The sequence below is a fragment of the Vipera berus genome, assembly GCF_964194415.1.
Source record: "Vipera berus genome assembly, chromosome: 1".
Taxonomy (NCBI): domain Eukaryota; kingdom Metazoa; phylum Chordata; class Lepidosauria; order Squamata; family Viperidae; genus Vipera; species Vipera berus.
In genome coordinates, this window is record NC_138202.1 from 258,917,458 (window position 1) to 258,938,232 (window position 20,775).

General features: G+C 41.9%; 1 protein-coding gene across 1 annotated transcript in view; it reads left to right on the forward strand.

Moving 5' to 3' along the window:
- The window catches only part of SLC35F1 (solute carrier family 35 member F1), a gene marked incomplete at its 5' end in the record, with an annotated part of 233,707 nt that overhangs the window by 113,986 nt on the left and 98,946 nt on the right, over positions 1–20,775 (forward strand). The window contains one exon of the mRNA XM_081335377.1: positions 8,712–8,887. Within this exon, the coding sequence (XP_081191503.1) occupies positions 8,712–8,887 (176 nt within the window). The remainder of the gene's footprint in view (positions 1–8,711; positions 8,888–20,775) is intronic.

Below are 20,775 nucleotides of genomic sequence, written 5' to 3' on the forward strand. Positions count from 1 at the left end.
AAAAAATGTGTGCGCATGCGCATACATGCGCGCATGCGCAGAACAGGGTTTGACTGGAGAGTGGAGCCAAGGTGAGATATGCACCTACCCTGCATATTTGAATTGATTGGTTGAACTTTTTTAGTCTCACTTTTTTTTTTGGACTGCACATGGCAGAGGACTAGGAGCCGCAGGAGTCGGCTGAAAGAGCCGCATGCGGCTCCGGAGCCGTGGGTTGCAGACCTGTGATCTAGGGTTACACTGCACTTCCCAAATTTGCTGATTTTCATCTCTCTTACTTTTTCACAGGACAAGTGGCCTGTATTTCTCAGGTACAGAGTCAAAATAAAACAGTTAATATGTGCAAAAATTCTGCTAGTCAACACTCCTTTCCATGAATAACAGTTTCCAAACATTTTCAGTAGCCAGCTAAGTGTACATTATTGCTTTTGGATTTTTCCATATTCTTCTTCGCACAATTTTTCCAGTTTTCTGAGAAAATTCCTTGATAAGATAAGAGATAACCTTTATTATCTTTTTTTTTACTGTGGGCACAACGGCACACATCAAAAATGAAATTTAGTTGCCCGCTCTCAAAGTGAAACACATACATGACACACACCTAACCATACTATATACAACATATGTATAGACCCACACCCCTACATTACATAACAGATATTAAATACTGTCCATCTTGAATATATAACGGAAGGAGGAAGCTTGAGAGTTCACAAGGTTAATGCTGTATGGAAGGAAACTATGGTTGAATCTGGATGTTCTGCTACGGATACCACGAAGCCTCCTCCCAGAAGGTAACAAGGAAAACAGGTCATGAAGAGGATGTGTAGTGTCCCAGATAATCGTACGGACCCTGCTCAAGCAACGCTTCTGTGCTATGTCCTAGATGGAGGGGAGGGAACTGCCAATGATCTTTTTGGCCATCCTCACCACTCTCTGCACCGCCTTCCTGTCTGAAGCAGTGATGCTTCCAAACCAGACTGTGATGCCGTATGACAGGATGCTCTCGATCGTTCCCCTGTAGAAAGTGGTCAGGACAGTGGAAGAAAGATGCGCTTTTCTCATGCAATGCAGAAAATGCAGATGTTGCTGTGCCCGCTTCACTGTTGAGTGACCAAGCCAGCCTACTCGTTAGCTACACCACACACCCAGGAATTTGATGCCTGGGTGAATCATTAATGCACAGAGAAGTGTGGCTGTGCCTGCCTTTTCTGAAATCAACAATGATCTCTTTGGTTTTTCTGGTATTTAAGTCTAAGCTGTTTTCCTTACACCAGTTCACCAACCCCTCAACCTCCTTGTGGTAAGCTTCCACCTTTTATCATGAATAAGGCCCACTACTGTTGTATCATCTGCAAACTTCACAATATGGTTGGTGGCAAACTTAGCACAACAGTCATGGGTCAACAGGGTGAACAGCAGTGGAATTAGGATGCAGCTCTGAGGAGAACCTGTGCTCAAGGCAATGGTATTAGAGGTATTTGTTCCAACTCGCACATATTGGGGCCTGTTGATAAAAAAAATCAAGAATCCAGTAGCACAAAGGAGTGTTTAAGCCTAAAAGGCCCAGTTTCTCTACTAGATGCTGAGGAATGATTGTGTTAAACGCCGAACTGAAGTCAACAAACAACAAACGCACGTGAGTATTTCTTTCCTATAAGTGCTTCAAGCTCCGATGGAGAACGGAAGAAATAGCATCCTCCATAGAGCAATTCGGTTGGTAGGCAGATTGTCAGGCATTTGATTCCTTTGATCCTGACCAGTTCAAGGTTGACTCAGCCTTCTATCCTTCCAAGGTCAGTAAAATGAGTACCCAGATTGTTGGGGGCAATAATGCTGACTCTGTAAACCACTTAGAGAGGGATGTGAAGCACTGTGAAGCAGTATATAAATCTAAGTGCTATCGCTATTGCAGTATTTGTTCACCAGTAGAATTGTCTTTGCACATACAAAGTTGGTATCAACTTCAATTCATTTAGGAGTCATTGAAATATAATGTTTAGCTATGGAAACCTAAACTTTTGTATGCAACTGTTTTCATGGCCATTTTCTATATTAGTATATTAATACATGCTAAGTTTATTTTTGATCTGTGCTTCTCACCAAATATTTAACAAAAGACGTTATTTCTATAGAATGAACACTTTTCAAGTATAAAACAGCAGGGTTGATTTGATAGTCATTACCTGCTGCTTGACATTATTGAGGCAAATAGGAAATATATTAAGCTTGTTCAGACTGAATTGGTCCATTCATCCATCTAGCTATATTGATGTCATGGTTCTGACTAATGAGACAGATCAAAGAACATTCAGGCATTGTTTATTCTAAAAAGTCTATAATAATGAGAATGAAGCATCGACACTCATGGATGGATGCCAGAATATGAATTCTCCTCCCCTGAACACATGTATCAAACACAATTCCCTCCCTTAATTTACACATCATAAATCATATTCTCCAATTAGTTTAACATGCAAAGCTTCACTTCCTTTCTATAGCACTCCATTCCTTATCTTATTAAAACAACCGGGTTATCATTCTCCCCACCACCCCAGCTTCATTTGATTCAAAGCAAAACAGTTTAAAGGAAAAGGCTGACAATTGACTAAACTGAGATGGGTCTTGAAACTTTCATCTGTCTTATAGATCAGACTGGCAACATCTGAAGTTCACTCAATTTATATGCTGCAAAATCTATATTGATTCATCGGGCCCTCTTTTTGGCATTTACATCAGATCCTACTTCTGGCAACCTGCTATTTTAATATATATAGGAAAGGTAGATAACCTCTTCAGCCTGCAAACACTGGGTTTTGAGAACAGTTGTCCAATGCAGTCACCAGTTGGCTACTTCTGGGGTCTCTCCAGTTGTGGGATTCAGCCAGTTCTCACCAGTTCGGTAGAACCAGGGCTTTTTTTTTTGGTCATAGAATGCAGCAGAACGGAGTTCCGGCACTTGTTTTCGATGGATTTTCCAGAGTTGCGTTCTTTTCCTATTGTTTCCCTTCCTATCCTTGTTTGTTTTTGAAAATGCCCTGCTGGTGGTATGGTGCGAGTGGGGTCATCTCCGGCACTGTCTGCCTCCTCTAGGAGGAGCCATGAGGCGCTGGAGCACCACAGCCAGAGTGTGGCTTGATTGGCTGGGTTGGACCGTGTGGTGTGGAAGCCGATGGTGGCAGTGGGAGACACATAAACATGGAGGCCATCTTTCACGAGAGGGTGAGCGAGCCTTTTGCCTTCCCTTACAGAAGTTGAGGTGTGAGGTTAAAAACAGTCAAAGCTAGAGGAAATAAAGGCGGCTTTGTTGTTTCAGTTCCTTGGGTAGTTCAAAGGCTGAGATGTCTACGAAAACCTCTTTTTAGTCTTGTATATATTCAAACTGCAGAAGGGAAGAATAAGAATAAAGCCAATGTGATTTGGAGGTATTATTATTAATAGTAATATATATTAATTATGTATTGGTCAGATGTAAAGGTAGACCTACAGTATAAGATTTAATCAGATCTATTTATTAAATTGGGTTTAACTTAAAGGTAAATTAAAAGTAATCTGTTCACTGACAAAGTTTCAATTTGTTTCAAGTCAATATCCATTTTAAACTCCAAATGTAAATTTTTCCACCTTGTTAACAATTTCTTAAAAATAATTCAATCTTTTACAAGCAACCAAATTTTGTTTTATTTGGCAAATTTCATTCCACATAGAAAGCTGACATTTCCACTCATTAAATTAAATGGGTATGCCAGTGGTAAATGTCCCAAAAGATATATAAAATTGCCTTCTTGTAATATAAAACCACAAAGAGCATGGTAACATTAATAGTGTTAACTACCTTGAACAAAATCCTAGTCTTTTAGATACACTAAAAATTGAAGGGTTTTTTTTTCAACTACAAAGGTAAACCTTGTAGGGTAGGCAAGGCAGGTTGTATGACATATGTGAGTTCTGGCCCTTTTTTTTTTTTTACAAAAAAAGCACTGGGTAGAACTGGTAGCTAATTTTTTGTTGCCCAGGCCCAGAATGGACTTCCAGAAGCGGCATCCACACAGAGAACTGGTTGTTCACATATTTGAATCCTACCACTGGGTCTCTCTATTCATAAAGTGGCCTTTATGGAGGACATAGTTAGTTTCCATACAAAGTTGCCTACATAGTATTTCATGGCCAAACGTGAGTGGAACAAGGATAAGAAAAATGTTAGGACAAATGTCACAATATGCAAGAAGAAAATAGCAACAATATATGAAAAATAAAATAAAAAATGAACACCAATAAAGACATTGTAGCAAGATACCAATATTTTGCTTATACTACTGTACAATGTAAAACTTTTTTAAAAGAAAGACTAATTAAAATGTATATTATGTACAGTATATATGTATATATGTATTCAAAGTGTCCTAAAGAGACTTTACCTTAACATCTCAACATTTTCCATGCCACTTTCCATGCATGCATCATTTTTACTTTTGAAAGAAAGGGTCTATTTTGAGCTTGAGGCATTGCTAGAATTAAAAATGATGTTGGTCCCTGGCTCCTTATTTTGCCAGCATGTCAGCTTCCCATTTTTAAAATTATCTTTAACATCAAAAGTCAGATGAAGTCAGAATCTGGTGGTTGCCAAGGAAAATCTCTACTGGTATAATGTGCCCATAAGGAGGATGTGGGAGACTTCTGGTTTAAAGGATCAGTCTTGATGTATATTAACTGGCTCTGATAAGCTCCAGCAGCTGAATATTTGACATTGGAACTTTGTTTTCCATAGCTCAGGAAATATTTTTGCACAGAGACTTTGGAAATATGAAGCAGATGCCTTCCTATCCTTTTTTGAACTTCTTTCCCCAAAACAAACTCATTCAGGCACCTGCAATTTAAAACTCTATTAAAAGAAGGAAAAACAAGTTCAGTTTGGGTGTGTGCGTTTACCTTTTACTAAGACTGCTTCCCCAGCATGTGACAAGCCTGTAATAAATTTACCAGATTGTCAAAAACTGTCTCACTGTGCTGAAAGCCAGCCAGTATGGGAAAGATTTATCTCGCTGCCTAAGGGAAAACCAATGAACTGGAACCATTGTTTTTTTTAAACTTGTATCTAAAATGGAAGAACCATATTTCCTGTGAATTCCAAGCTTATCTTTAGCCCTTGTTAAATTTGATTTTCCAGTTGCTTAATTTATTTTCGTCAGTATTAATTGAGGAATGTAAGGTGCAGTTAACATAAAGAATTGTTTGTTGACTTTGGCAATTTGGAAATGATTTATTAATTTAATATTGGGTTTCATCAACTTATGTCTTTGAAGCACTATACACACACACACACACACCTGCTTTATCTATATTATGTTTCTGGCTTCTTAAATTGCTGCATTTAAGACATAGTTAGTTATATGAGGCAGGCAGTTTTCAAGCAATATAATTAATTTAGAATCTAGCCATCAGGGGACATGTCACTTTGGACAACTTTGTATGTCACAGTCAGAAATTGATGATTTAAGTCAGAGGTCTCCAACCTTTCTCGGTTGGCAGACCGGAGGGAAAGTGAGGAGAAAGCAGTTTATGGGCATGGGCATGCGCACACCCAAACGGGGCCATGAGCATGTGTGACACAAATGGAGCAGTCCTAACGCCCACATGATACTCTCTAGCACTGCCCCTTTTTTGCCACGTGGGTGCTAGCACTGCCCCATTTTCACCTCACCGCACCCCATTTTCTCCATGTGGTGCCTCATTTTCACCATGTGGTGCTAGTGCAAGTGGGGGTGAGCGCACACTGGCCAGCCTGTTCTGTGGCTCACGGGCCAGCACAGCCATGGCCTGGTAGTGGACTGTGGCCCACAGGTTGGGGACCCCTGATTTAAGTCATCTCACCACTTCTTAAAATCACAGTGAGAAATGCAGTACGAATACTCAGTAAATATCATGATGATTTTAATGGTCTTTGTATCAGTCTTGAAGCTTCACTAATTTTTCAATGCTTCAAACACTAATTCTGCATAAAATCTCACATAATAAAAAATTGGTTAAGAAAGTTCCCAAGGATGAAAGAAATTTATGGAAGCCCCTCCGAGGCATATAGTTTCACAGGGACGTGGGTTTCCTTAATAACAAAGCTAATATTTGTGGTCATTAAATGAGTACTACTTATAGTGTGGAACTAAGGGCAGCTCCATGTGTGATGTAGTTTAGCTAGTTTAATTCTGACTCAAGTACAGCTTTCCCATACAAGCATTAGAGTTCTGTTGATGAGCGTGTGTAGAGAGATTCTTTTCCTGCTGGTGTAAAATTTTTCTTTACTTTGCCTTACCATCGCTTCTCTCCCTGCAGAAATTTTGCTCTACCATCATGCCATTTTAAACTGAGCACATGGATGGTAATTGATGGGTTGATAACTTCCCTGAATTCAGAAAATGGTTCAATACTACTATTTGTCTCCTTCTATGGCTCAGCTGGGAGGGTGCATTGATTGCCTCATGTGGTGGTTGTTATATTCTGAGATTGGCAGTGATGAAGATGATCATAGGTTGGATTAAAACTGACTCTGAAGATTAGACAGTGAAAACTCTGATTGCTGTTTAAAAGTATACTCAGATCCTGTACCTCACAGTTATGAAAAGCAAAGTATCTCACATTTGTTACTGGGTTGTCCTATCAGTTTCAGTTCTACAAAACTGCTTTTGTAGGCTGGCATCATTCTGTTGTGTTAGAAGACAACTTCCATAATGGCACCTGGGGGAGATAGTCTTGAAGAATTAAGGTTCTAGTCCCAATGAAAACAGAGTTGAGGCACTAGTGGGATTCAGCCAGTTCGCACCAGTTCGGCAGAACTGATAGCTAATTTTTTGTTGCCCAGGCCCAGAGTGGACTTCTGGAAGTGGCATCCTCACAGAGAACCAGTTGTTCACATATTTGAATTCCACCACTGAGTTGAGGTCAATGTAACGCCAAAGGCCAGCAACCTATAAGTCACTGGAGGTCTCTGAAAATGCACCACTGAAGTAGAGTGACAGTTGAATTTCAGTAATAGGAACCTATAAATGCCAAATCTGGGGAAAGTGTTCCTCAAAATATAAACCTCTTTTCTATGAATTTTAATCATACAACATATCAAGCAACGTAACACATGTTGTTGTTAGTTGCAAAGTCATGTCCGATCCATCATAACTCCATGGACAATGTTCCTCCAGGCCTTCCTGTGCTCTACCATCTTCTGGAGTCCATTTAGGCTCACACCTACTGCTTCAGTGACTCCATCCAGCCACCTCATTCTCTGTCATCCCCTTCTCCTCTTGCCCTCAACCTTTCCCAGAATTAGGCTCTTCTCCAGTGAGACCTTCCTTCTCATTAGATGGCCAGATGCCATGATCTTGGTTTTCTTAGTTTAGTTTCAACCCAACTTTTGCACTCTCCTTCTTCACTCGCAACAAGAGGCTCTTTAGTTCCTCTTCACTTTCTGCCATGAGAGTGGTATCATCTGCATATCTTAGGTTGTTGATATTTCTCCTGGCAATCTTAATTCCAACTTTTGATTCATCTAGTCCTTCCTTTCTCATGATGTGCTCTGCATATAAGTTAAACAGGCAGGGTGACAGTATACAGCCTTCCTGGACTCCTTTCCCAATTTTGAACCAATCAGTGATTCCGTGTTCAGTTGCTTCTTGACCCGCATATAGGTTTCTCATATATATACCTTGTAATTCTACTGAGATGTGATTTGCTGGGGAATATAATTGATGCCATTAGATTCAAAATTGAGTATTTGATGTGCATTTTTTCAAATATTAAATCTCAGTCCACTGGCAGAATAATGGGGTACAAATTTTACATGGGTATCCATTGTGATGTTGCAATAGAAACTACTCCATGTGTAATGACATTGCACAAAAGGTGGACATACTTTGTTACCAGAGTGAAATTTCTAGATTGAGCAGATAATAAATATAATCATCATCATCATCATCATCATCATCATCATCATCATCATCATCATCATCATCCTGTGTTGACTTTTCTGATCACATGATCGTGGAAAAAATGATTCATTTTTGATTCATTTCATGTCAACATAGAGCTCACATCTCTTTAATTTTTCATCAGATCTTGATCATCATTAATGGACACAGGAAATCTAAGCCACACCCAGAGAACTGTCATGTAACAATAAATGTCCCAGCTTACTTCACATTGAGAGTATATCTTCATTTTATTTTTGTTACAGGGATGTTCTGTGTGTGTGTGTGTGTGTGTGTGTGTGTGTGTGTGTGTGTGCATATGTTCAGTATTCTCACTTTCCAAGGTCTACTTTGAGAAGTTTGTAAAACATTGATATCATGAGTTCCATTGGTTAGATTTGAATTTGTGATCATGGTCATTTTTCTGTTTTCTTAAGAACATTCAGTGCTTTTTTTTGTAAAAGAAAAAGGTGCCGGAACTCACACATGTCATACAACCTGCCTTGCCTACCCTACAAGGTTCCATTCAAAAAAGGTGCCGGAACTCCGTTCTGAGGGTTCTATGACAAAAAAAGCCCTGAGAACATTTAATAATGGCTTCATACTGTTTTATGAGTGAAAGCCAGCAAAATCCAGATTTCTCTTCCTTTTCCTTTTCATTGCTTCTAGGGGGGACAACAAAGGGAGGGAAGTAGTTGTTCTATCAATGGCATCATTGGCTGTTCTAACAAAATGGTTTCTCTGTCTTGTTTCTTTTAGGGAGCTCCTGTTATCTGTAGCTTTGGGGCAAGTCTTATCCCTGCTGATCTGTGGTATTAGCCTGACCAGCAAGTATTTGTCAGATGATTTTCATGCCAACACTCCTGTCTTTCAAAGCTTTCTGAACTACATTCTCCTATTTTTGGTCTACACCACAACATTAGCTGTTAGACAAGGTAAGTGGTGCTTGCTGCATGTAGATGGGCTATTATATCAATCCCTGAAATTGTACATGGCCTCATTTTTTCCTTTATTCCTCGTTTTGTCATATAACAAATCATTCTATAATATAACTAGAGCTGAATTTTTAAAGGCAGTAAAATGATATGGTCTTTCAGACAGGAATAGGTTAATAATTACCAAGGTACAAAATCATCATTACTTTTGAGACTTTTGATGAATATAATTCTTATAAGAAATTATTATGATTTTTGAGAGCGTATAGTTTGAGTTTGTAGTTTATCTAAAGGATAAATAAATAATTAAATACATACATACATACATACATACATACATACATACATACATTGGTGATTGCTCAGGAGGTCGAGAATGATACCTGAAATGATGAGATGGATTTCTTTGATTTCCTGATAAATAAGGGCAATATTTGCATTTGAACTGTAATGTGAATAAATAGAATTCTGTGTGCATGGACTTTCCACTTTCCCCACGTTCTTGATGGTCCGAGGAGCAACCAGTGTGATATGGGAGCTGCAACCAGGTGGTGAGAAACAATGGAATTGGGAGGGGATTCTATTTATGGTGAACTTCCTCAAGGCAAGCCAGGCTTTCATCTTCAGATACTGGAATCAAGCTATTTGCCAATGAGATGCACTTGTATCTCTCTCTCTCTCTCTCTCTCTCTCTCTCTCTCTCTCTCTCTCTCTCTCTCTCTCTCTCTCTCTCTCTCTCTCTCTCTCTCTCTCTCTCTCTCTCTCTCTCTCTCTCTCTCTCTCTCTCTCTCTCTCTCATCTGTCTCTCTCTTTCTCTCATCCATCTCTCATCTCTGTCATCTATCTATCCTATCTGTCTATCTGTCTCTCTTTCTCTCTCTCTTTAATGTGTTTTCTGTCTCTTAGAGAAATCTAAATATTTTCCTATCCACTATGATTTAGCATTATATCACTGTGGCTTTGCAATATTATCACAAAATTACTTGATATTAATCCACACAGCTTCTGTAATCTTCATTGCCATATTTCATACTACCATTGAGTGTTCCACAGCCCTTAAAAGCACCTTCTCTATTGGATTTATTTATTTAAATAATGTATAGGGCCAAAGTAATTCTGGCTGGTATACAAAGATTAAACCCACTACCACTACCACATATAACCCTGGCACCCTGGTTAAAATAACAATCCCCCCCAAAAAGCAAAAAGCCATATTATTGGCAGAGCTTGCTTAACCTCTTGGTCCAAATACTTACAGTAATTACCCAGAATTTCACAGTCTTCTTGATGTAATCCAAGGTAAAAAGCACTATGGTTTGGCAATTCACAATTATCTGCAATTGATTTTTCTGCAACCCAAGGAAAGAACAATGGAGTGCATAAGCCAGGGGTCTTCAAATTGGGCCCTTTTATGCCTGGCTGAGAAATTCTGGGAGTTGAAGTCCACAAGTCGTAAAAGGGCCATGTTTGAAGACCCTTGGCATAAGCAAAACATTATCTTACTGTTTGTTGGAACTCCTTTTAATATATAAGTCCTCAATTCAGCATTTGGCTTCTCTGAATTGTTTATTTTTTTTCTTCCAAGAATTTGCAGATGCTTCCGTCTCTGTGTTGTCTGTGACCAATCAACGCTTCCTTTCTTACTCTGGTTAATTTCCAGTGGATAAATTAATGTTAGTTTCCATTCTGCTCCTCTTGCCTGGTTCTATAACACCAATAGGATAGATTGCTGCAGCTGTTACAAAAATAATTTGCAATTCACATTGAATGAACAAGCAGCTGTAAGATCTTATCAGTCTTAATTTAAAACATGGTCCTTTGCACTTCAGATATATAGCTTACACTGCCTAGATCCCACTGATATGGCGCAGAGATGGACCTACAGAGTCAGCAATAAGGATTTTGCTTGTTGACTAAGTGCAAAGCTGGGCAAAGAGCTCTATCAACTTATTGCTTCCAACAAAATGGGCTGAGGCAGTTTACTTCTACTCTTCCCTCAAGCATGCCCCCCCATCTTCTTGCCCAAGCCACAAAACAGGGAAGAAGATTGAATACCAAGGGAAATCTTTTGATAACCCCTGTTGCTATTCACACAAAGTTAAATGGCCAGTGCCTGGAAAGACCAAGTGAAAGAACCATTGTAGTGGATCAAGAGACCATTCCAGTTGCTGTTTACATAGGAAAGGGATAATAAACAAACCCTCATTTTTTTTGGCTGATGTAAATCCATATGTTAACAAGCGTGGGTTAAATAAAAGCTACATTTTATCAGAAAATCACTTTTCAGCAGATTTCCAAACCAGATTAGGCCTGGAGCAAACTCTCAATGGCTTAGCAATATGTGTTCAAATGAATGCCACTTGTCCATGTAGACATATTCACATGTATGGAAGTATAATCTTTACTGTTTGCTGTTTTGCTTGATGCACAATATAAGTGGCATAATGTCATAATATACACAGTATTTATCAAATCAAGAGTCATCTTTTGGGTCATACCTAGAGCTAAATGAGAATACTGACTTAAATTTTGCTTTTTATTGTCTTTAATTTTCTTCATCCTGTTTTCACTTCCATTATTGCCTAGAAGTGCTTTGTTTTTGGTGAACCTTTGAGGATCCTCTAAACCAGGGGTCGGCAATCCGTGGCTCCAGAGCTGCATGCGGCTCTTTCATCCCTCTACTGCAGCTCCCAGTCCTCTGCCGCCATGTGCATCTCACAAACAAAAGAGGTGGGGCTAAAAAAGTTCAATCAATTCCAACTTCTTGCAGAATAAAAAGATCTTGCGAAGTTGGAATTGATTGATTGAACTTTTTTAGTCCCACTTCTTTTGTTTGTGGGACTGCCCACAAACTTCTTTTGCTTGTGGGACTGCATGCAGTGGCAGAGGAAGTGACAGAGGACCACAGTGGAGCTGGAAAGAAGGTGCCACGTGGGTCTGATCGGGAGCATGAGTGTGCAGGTGTTTTGCCAAACAACTTGTACGGAGCCAGGGAAATGGGCCGGGTGGGGTCAGGCTGCTAATGCTGCTGCCATGAGGCTTGGCAGAGGCCCCTCCAAGCGGCTATGATTCCCCCTTCCTCAGCCTACCAGCCACTATTGCCCAGCCTACTCCTTACCTGGCCAGCTGCCCTCAAGCTCTTCTCATTGTTCTCCCCACTCAATCAACTGCCAGCAGCTTGGATGGGTCTGCTCTGTCCGAGATGAAGAAAGCAAAGGTGCAACAGTAATGTCTGGCAGTGGGCACTTCATGCGGAGGACAAGCAGCAGCAGCAGCAGTGGAGCACTCCGTCAGGGTGGTGATGGAAGCAGTGGTGGTGGGACACTTCGTGTGGGGGGGAAGCAGCAGCAGCGGTGGAGTGCTCCTTCGGGGGGGTGGAAGGAGTGGTGGCGGGGTACTCCATGTGGGAGGGGGGATAAGCAGCAGGGTTTTGTGGCTCCCGGTTTTTTATTTTCTCTAGAAAATGGATCCAAATGACTCTTTGAGTTTTTAAGGTTGCCGACCCATGCTCTAAATCAGGGGTGTCAAACTGCCGGCCCGCGGGCCGGATGCATCGCAACAAAACCGCGCCCACCCCATTGCCGGCAATGGGGAAAAAGCTCTGATACGTCGCGCGACGTCACGTGACGTCACGAGTTTGACATGCCTGCTCTAAATTTTCATCTATTTTCATTTTTTTTAAAAAGAACTCTCTTCTTCTTGGACTACAGAGAAACCAACAGTTTCCTTTCCCCACCCCCTACTGGTATTTGAAGAAATCCCAGAGTTACATCTAGTTTTAGTATGTCTGCTGTCAGATATCTAGGTGAGAAGCAGTAATCAATCAACATCCTTGGTAAAGAAACAGCATCATTTCAATTTCCTTTCCAGAGACAATTGTATAATTAAAGAAAAAAAATGTTTCACACCTTCTTCAAAAGATAACAAAAAGCCATTTATCTACCAAAGATCTTTGAGGTTTCAATTCTATGCAACTATTTAAGGGCGTGCATTTAATTCAATTCTAATTGGTAACCTCCCTTTTTTTTGTTGTGAGTCATTATTTCCTGCTCTACTCTGCCTTTGATTACTCATCAGTGGTCAGTTCACCCAGGCCTCAAGGTTAAAGGAGAATTGCATTCTGACTTTCCTCTTGCCCAATTATGAGACACTATAGCTGCTCCACTAAGCTAAATAAAAACAACCATTTTTCCTTCTCTTTGCAAGCTCTACTTTATAGGGCAAAATTATAGAATAATTATTTTAGCAATATTTAGTTCATTTTATTTAATTTTAGTTCAATTTAATTTGAATAATCTCAGGTTCAATTTTTGTCCCATTCCTTTAGTCCCACCAGGTTTTGTTTTGTTCTTCTTCTTCTTGTTGTTGTTTGAGTATGCCCTCAATATATCATTCCAAAGCCTTGCATGGCTATTTAAGAAGAGGCTCCTGATTTGTTTCTTATCTAATTATTTTATAGGGTTAGGGAGGGGGGAGGGTTTGCGTTCTTGGTTGGACCTTGGGGGGTGTCCACCATTTGCTGTTCAGGCCATGCCTGGAATAGATCACGGTCGGACGGGGCTTGGGTGGGTTGCCTCCGGGCCCCCGCAACGGGGTGTGGGAATACCTATTCCCACGACATTAGGGAATGGCAGCAGATGCTCGAACAGAGGGCCGTATCAGTACCCGGGAGTGCGTCCCCGCTGTCTTCAAGTGGTGATGCGCTCCGACCCTCTGGTTTCGTCCCGTGGTCCCGGGAACAGGGATGAGCAGCCACCCGAGCTCAGGCTTGTGTATTTCAATGCCAGGTCCGTAGTTAATAAGGCTCCGCTCATCCATGATCTGGTAGAGGAGGAGCGTGCGGACCTGGCTTGCATTACAGAAACCTGGTTGGGCCCAGAGGGAGGTGTCCCCCTGGTTGATATTTGCCCACCGGGTTTCCGGGTGCTGCACCGGCCTCGGGCTCAGGGTAGGGGCGGGGGTGTGGCGGTAGTCATGAGGGAGACCTTATGTCTGCGGGAGGCCACTGTTGTCCAAATAGCCGGGTGTGAGTCTCTCCTCATGAGATGTGGCCCAAGGGCTCAGTTGGGCTTGCTGCTTGTGTACCTTTCGCCTAGTCACATAGCAGCAGCCCTGCCTGAGCTTCTCGATGTCCTCTCGGGGCTGGTGATTGAGTTCCCCAGATTTATAATCTTGGGTGACTTCAATCTGCCATCCCTTGGGGGATCATCTGAGTTAGCTCGAGAGTTCATGGCTTCCATGGCAGCCATGGACCTGACGCAAGTAATTCAGGGCCCGACTCATGGGGGGGGGGTCACACACTCGATTTGATTTTTCTATCTGGCCGGTGGTTGGATGATCTGGGTGGGGGCTCTCCAATTATTATGCCCCTGTCATGGACCGATCATCATCTCCTGCGGCTGGTCTTCCATTTTGCCAATCCCCATCATGGGGTTGTTGAACCAACTAGATGGTTCCGCCCCAGGCGCCTAATGGATCCTGAGCGGTTCCAGGCGGCCCTTGGGTCCCCACCTGCCGCCTTAGTTCACAGCTCGGCCGAGGCCCTAGTGGAAGCCTGGGAAAAGGCAGCCACTGAGGCACTCGACCAAGTTGTACCCATGCGGCCCCTGACCCGGTGCAGATCCCAGTGGGCTCCGTGGTTTTCCGCGGAGCTCCGGGAGATGAAGCGTTGGAGACGGGGCCTAGAGAGCTGTTGGAGGTCTAGCCGGTCTGAATCCGACCGATTGCGACTAAGGTCCTTCACAAGGTCTTACCTCACGGCGATGAGGACAGCGAGGTCTAATTACTTTGCTGCCCTCATCGCGTCCGCAGATAATCGCCCGGCCGCCCTGTTTAGGGTGACTCGCTCCCTCCTGAATCAGGAGGTGAGGGAGGAGCCCTTGCAGGGTCGTGCCGAGGAGTTTAGCCAGCGTCTGTCGGACAAAATCGCTTGGATCCGGACCGGTCTGGCCTCCGACTGGGCAGAGTCTGACGGTGAGAACATGGGTGATCTTGTCGATGTCATCTGGGAGGAGTTCGACCCTGTGACTCTGGAAGAGGTGGACAGGATTATGGGGAGGCTGAGCTCCACCACCTGTTTATTGGATCCGTGCCCCTCCTGGCTGGTTTATTCGGCTCGGGAGGGGACACGAGGCTGGCTCCAGGCAGTGATAACTGCTTCTCTGAATGAGGGTAGTTTTCCCGCCGCCTTGAAGGAGGCGGTGGTGAGGCCCCTCCTCAAGAAGCCTGCCCTGGACCCAGCTGTTTTAAACAATTTTCGACCAGTCTCCAACCTTCGCTTTCTTGCGAAGGTTGTTGAGAGTGTGGTGGTGCAGCAGCTCCCTCTGTTCCTGGAGGAAGCTGAATATCTAGACCCGTACCAATCGGGCTTCAGGCCCGGGTACAGCACGGAGACGGCATTGGTCGCGCTGGTGAATGATCTCTGGCGGGCTCGGGACAGGGGTTGTTCCTCTGTCCTAGTCCTATTAGTCCTCTCAGCGGCTTTTGATACCATCGACCATGGTATCTTACTGTGGCGTCTTCGGGGGTTGGGAGTGGGAGGCACCGTTTTACGGTGGTTCTCCTCCTACCTCCTGGGACGTTTGCAGTCGGTGTTGGCAGGAGGGCAGAGGTCGGCCTCGAGGCCTCTTGTTTGTGGAGTGCCTCAGGGGTCGGTCCTCTCACCTCTCCTGTTCAACATCTATATGAAGCTGCTGGGTGAGATCATTCGTGGTTTTGGGGTTGGGTATCATCAATATGCTGATGATACCCAGCTTTTTATCTCCACCCCAAACCACCCCAGTGATTCCCTCTCCGTGATGTCCCATTGCCTGGAGGCGGTCCGTGTCTGGATGGGGAGGAACAGGCTTCGGCTCAACCCTGACAAGACTGAGTGGCTGTGTGTGCCGGCGTCTCGTGAAATTCAGAATATTCCATCGTTAATTATGGGAGGTGAGATATTACCCCCCGTAGATAGGGCTCGTAACTTGGGTGTCCTAGATTCACAGCTCTCCTTGGATGATCATATAGGAGCTGTGACTAGGGGGGCCTTCGCCCAGGTTCGCCTGGTACGTCAGTTGCGGCCCTATCTAGACCGGGATGCCTTGCGCACAGTCACTCATGCACTCGTGACCTCCCGTTTGGACTACTGCAATGCTCTCTACATGGAGCTGCCCTTGAGGACTACTCGGAGGCTCCAGCTGGTGCAGAATGCAGCCGTGCGAGTGGTGGTGGGGGTTTCCCGATACTCCCATGTAACACCTCTACTCTGTGAGCTGCATTGGCTTCTGGTTGTCCTTCGGGTAAGATTCAAGGTGCTGGTTACGACCTATAAAGCCCTAAATGGCATGGGTCCGGGTTACTTACGGGAGCATCTGCTGCCGGCATCAACTTCCCTTCGTCCAGTGCGCTCCCACAGAGAGGGCCTCCTTAGGGTGCCGTCGGTCAAGGAGTGTCGACTGGCGGCCCCCAGGGGGAGGGCGTTCTCTGTGGGCGTGCCAGACCTTTGGAACTGTTTACCGGTGGAGCTCCGGACGGCTCCCGACCTTCGCTCCTTCTGACGTGACCTAAAAACATATTTATTTGAACAAGCCGGCCTGGTCTGATGGGTTTAGGGGTATTTTAACGTTTTGTATTAATTTATTGAATTGGGCTATTGTATTTAATATTTCTTTTAATTTTTATATATTGTATTTTATTGTATTGCCCTGTACACCGCCCTGAGTCCTTCGGGAGAAGGGCGGTATAAAAATTAAATTATTATTATTATTATTATTATTATTATTATTATTATTATTATTATTATTATTATTATTATTATTATTATTATTATTATTATTATTATTATTATTATTATTATTATTTATTGGCATAAAAAACACTGGAGACTTTTAAGACCAAAATATTGGGCTCAGTATAGCTAAAGACAGGAAAAATCTGAGAACATCACTGGAGAAGGAGGCCCAGAGCTGAAGAATTCTGAGCAATATATTGTAGTCTGGCTCTGCATTAGTCCTGAAAATTGAACCCCAAAAGCTTTTAGCCAATTGCATTTAATGTTCAGGACCTAGACAAAAAGTTTAAAAGCATTTCTGATTTTTAGATGATTTCACCAAAGAATCTCATTTCCAAGATGCAGATTTTCACATGAAAATGGAAAACCACATCCCCAACCCATTGTGGTTCCTAATTTTTGCTTGGAGTCACTGAAAAAGTAACTGTGGAAAGTCAAAGTGATCTATCTTTAGAGTGAGAAGATGTTCTTGGTATCTAGCTAACACCTTTTTCACAGAGAGTGAAGCAAACTTTCAAAGGTTAACAAAAGTCACAACTCTGGGGAAAATCCTGGCATTGTTTCACAAGGTCTTTTTAAAGCCTCCATTCCCATGGGATGTTCTCATAAAAAGCTGTCTTTAAAAGCATAACGTTTGCATCTTTAAAAGCTTGCGATGCCTTTTTTCCCTCTCTCGGTGCAAAATTGGTGCTACAAAGCTACTATTTTTAATTATGATTATATGTGAAGAATTTGAGCTTGTGTAGTAGAAGAGACAGAAATAATTGTTTCTGTTTCTCATTATGTAACCTAAGGGCAATATTTATTTCTGATTTCCCAACCCATATGTGGAATCCAAGCATGGGATATCTCTTCTTTAGGAATGAGAATCTTTTCCCTCCTCTGTCCTTCCTTTCCTTCACTTGCTTATCTGATTCAGAGATATGAACGTTGAAAAACCCTGCACTTCTCTTGCTATATCCTTTGGGGGAATCTTTGAGTTGGCGTGAAGTGTCCACAGGTTTATGTTCTGCATGAAGGATGCTAATTGGAATCCATGCCCATTTCTGTGAACATAGGATTTCAGGATAAATCTCATATGTCTGGTGGCCCAATGGTTAGAATGCAGTATTGCAAGCTAACTCTGCCCATTGCCAGGAGTTCAATCTTGACCAGCTCAAGATTGACTCAGCTTCCATCCTTCTGAGGTTGGTAAAATGAGGACCCAGATTCTTGGGGCAATATGCTGACACTGTAAACCACTCAGAGAGTGTTGTACAGTACTATGGGGCGGTTAATAAATCTAAGTATTAATTGCTATTGTTGTGTCTCAAAACAGCAATGAACCTTGACTCCATCTTAGAGGACTTTGGAAAAAGATGATGGAGAAATTTACTATTTCTGTTTTTATGCTTTGCGAGAACACTCAAAAGTTAAGGCAGCCCTGCAGAATCTCTCAGAGCTGAAAACTGCTAAGCAAAATGTTGCTTAGAAAGTTCTATACACATAGAGGAACCTGAGACAGATTTTACTGCTATATGTTTGTACTATAGAATTGGCTTACGATTCATACTGAGAGTACAAGTCTTTCATTTCACTTTAAAGTATCATTTGATAAACAACAATTTCAAATTCTACCTTGTGAAATTGAAAAGCTGAATAATGTGCAACTTAAATGCTCAGAAGACGGTTATAGCTTTGTGTCACCACAGAATTGTGTAATTTTGTTGTCCAGTCAGCTCTGAGATTGCACAATAATGCTGTTATTGCAGGCTAGAAGTTCTACAGGTTTGCATCACTCCATAACTACAGCAAAATAATGTACATGCTTAGATCAGCTGAATGGATTCAAAAGATATAGAGGCTCATTAGATGTAATTACATCTAATAACAACATATACGGATGTGGTTTTATTTTAGCCACGACTTGAACAAATCTAGGAAGGAAATATTTTTCCTTTCATATCTCTTATTTCATGCAGCAAGGGAAAGGGGAATTTAAACTGAATAATGAGAATAAGAACAGTGCAGTATAATCAGTACAAATTAATTGTTGAACAAAACAGAAATTATTGCAAATACTGAAATATGGCAAAGTAAAATAAACCCTGTAAGATTTTTAGTTCTTATTAAAATGGGAATTTTTATTAAAATGTTTGTCAGGGGACTGCTCAGGTGAATCCCTCACACTAATTGTCATTCCAATAATATCTGCAAGAAACAAACAAACAAGAAGCTTGAAGATATTCAACTTGTATGGAAGGCAGTCACATACAATTGTACACACACAGAGCCTTTTCTTCTGCAAAGGGCTACATCAAGACAAAACTGCCTGAAGGAATCTAATGTTATTTCTCAGGAGGAGAGCCAATTAAGACTCATGTTATGAGGGATGCAGTTTGAGCAATAAATGAAAAGGACTATAAATCATAACTGCGTCCCAAATATCAGAGACAGAACACACCTGTAGGAAAGATCCTACAAGTTGCAACATCTGGTGGCTTGCCACTCTGGAGTTTATCTGGGGAAAATTTGAGCCTTGTGCGCATTGTCTCCCACACTCCGCCCATTTGTCTTTTTTTTTGTGCTCATCTACCATTTCCTTTCCTTGTTTGTCTTTGTCTTTTTATTTTATTTTACCCTACATTTCATTTTAGGATTTTTAGTCCTAGCAAATTTGGAGAGCACCTGGTTGGAAAACTGGTATTCTCCTTGGTTACCAATAGCCTTCTGGATCCAAGTCAGAAGGTAAAGCTACCTGTGTCTTGACTCAGAACCATCTTCTCCTGGTCAGTGGTGCCCAGAAACGGGTGATGAGGCTCCATTCTTAAGAGAAATCAGTGGAGCATGGGCCACCAGCAAAGGTTCCTATGCTATGGAGCAGGACTCCATTGATATGGCACCATTCATAACAGTTTTGTATAAGATAGCATCTGATTCACAGACTGCCTGGACAAATTGTTTCAGTTTACTTGGCAAGATTTTTCAAGAATGATTTGCTATTCCATTCTTCCTGGGCTAAGAAGAGAGTAACTGTCCCAAGGTTACCCAGCTGGCTTGGGCCTAAGGCAGGACTAGAACTCATGGTCTCCCAGTTTCTAGCCCAGGGCAGTGGTGGGATTCAGCCAGTTTGCACCACTTTGGCAGAACTGGTAGCTAATTTTTTGTTGCCCAGGCCCAAAATGGGCTTCCAGAAGTGGCATCCACACAGAGAACCGGTTGTTCACATATTTGAATCCAGGAGTTTAACTAATGCACCAGACTTGCTCTCACAAGTTAGCTTTACTGGCTTTTGGATACTGATTGATGTGTAAAGCCTTGGATTGAACAGCCATGTAAGGGCTATATAGGTGATCACCGGCAGTTTGAATTGTACCCAGAAGCCCTCTGGAAGCCATTGCAGTTCATAAAGCAGTGGGATTACATGGGTGTACCAATTTTCATGTGAAGCATATCTTAGATTTCAATCTAATAAGGAGGAGGTAGTCAGTTTAATCCCCTTCATGGATTACTGCCTTGTCGTGGCGAAGGGGCTTGCGTAATTCAATGAAGCTATGAGCTATGCCGTATAATAATAATAATAATAATAATAATAATAATAATAATAATAATAATAATAATAATAATAATAATAAGAAGAAGAAGAAGAAGAAGAAGAAGAAGAAGAAGAAGAAGAAGAAGAAGAAGAAGAAGAAGAAGAAGAAGAAGAAGAAGAAGAAGAAGTTGGAAGGGACCTTGGAGGTCATCTAGTCCAACCCCCTGCTAAGGCAGGAAACCCTATACCATTTCAGACAAATGGCTGTCCAGTCTCTTCTTAAAAACTTCCAGTGTTGGAGCATTCACCACTTCTGGAGGCAGGTTGTTCCACTAGTTAGTTTATTTATATCATTTCTATAAGAAGAGAAAAATTAGGTATTTGGTTTTTATTTTTGTCATCTTCCAGGAGTTATTTAAACTGGGTGGTGTAGAAATACTTGTAATAAATTGCAATACATTTTTAAGTAATCAATTAAATATTTTCAGTGCTGCTGGGGCAGTGATTTATTTATTATTTATCCATGTATCCTCCATCTCTCTACCAACAATTTTTAAAAAGGCAGAGACAACCACCTAGTTTTCAAAAATGAATAGTCCATTT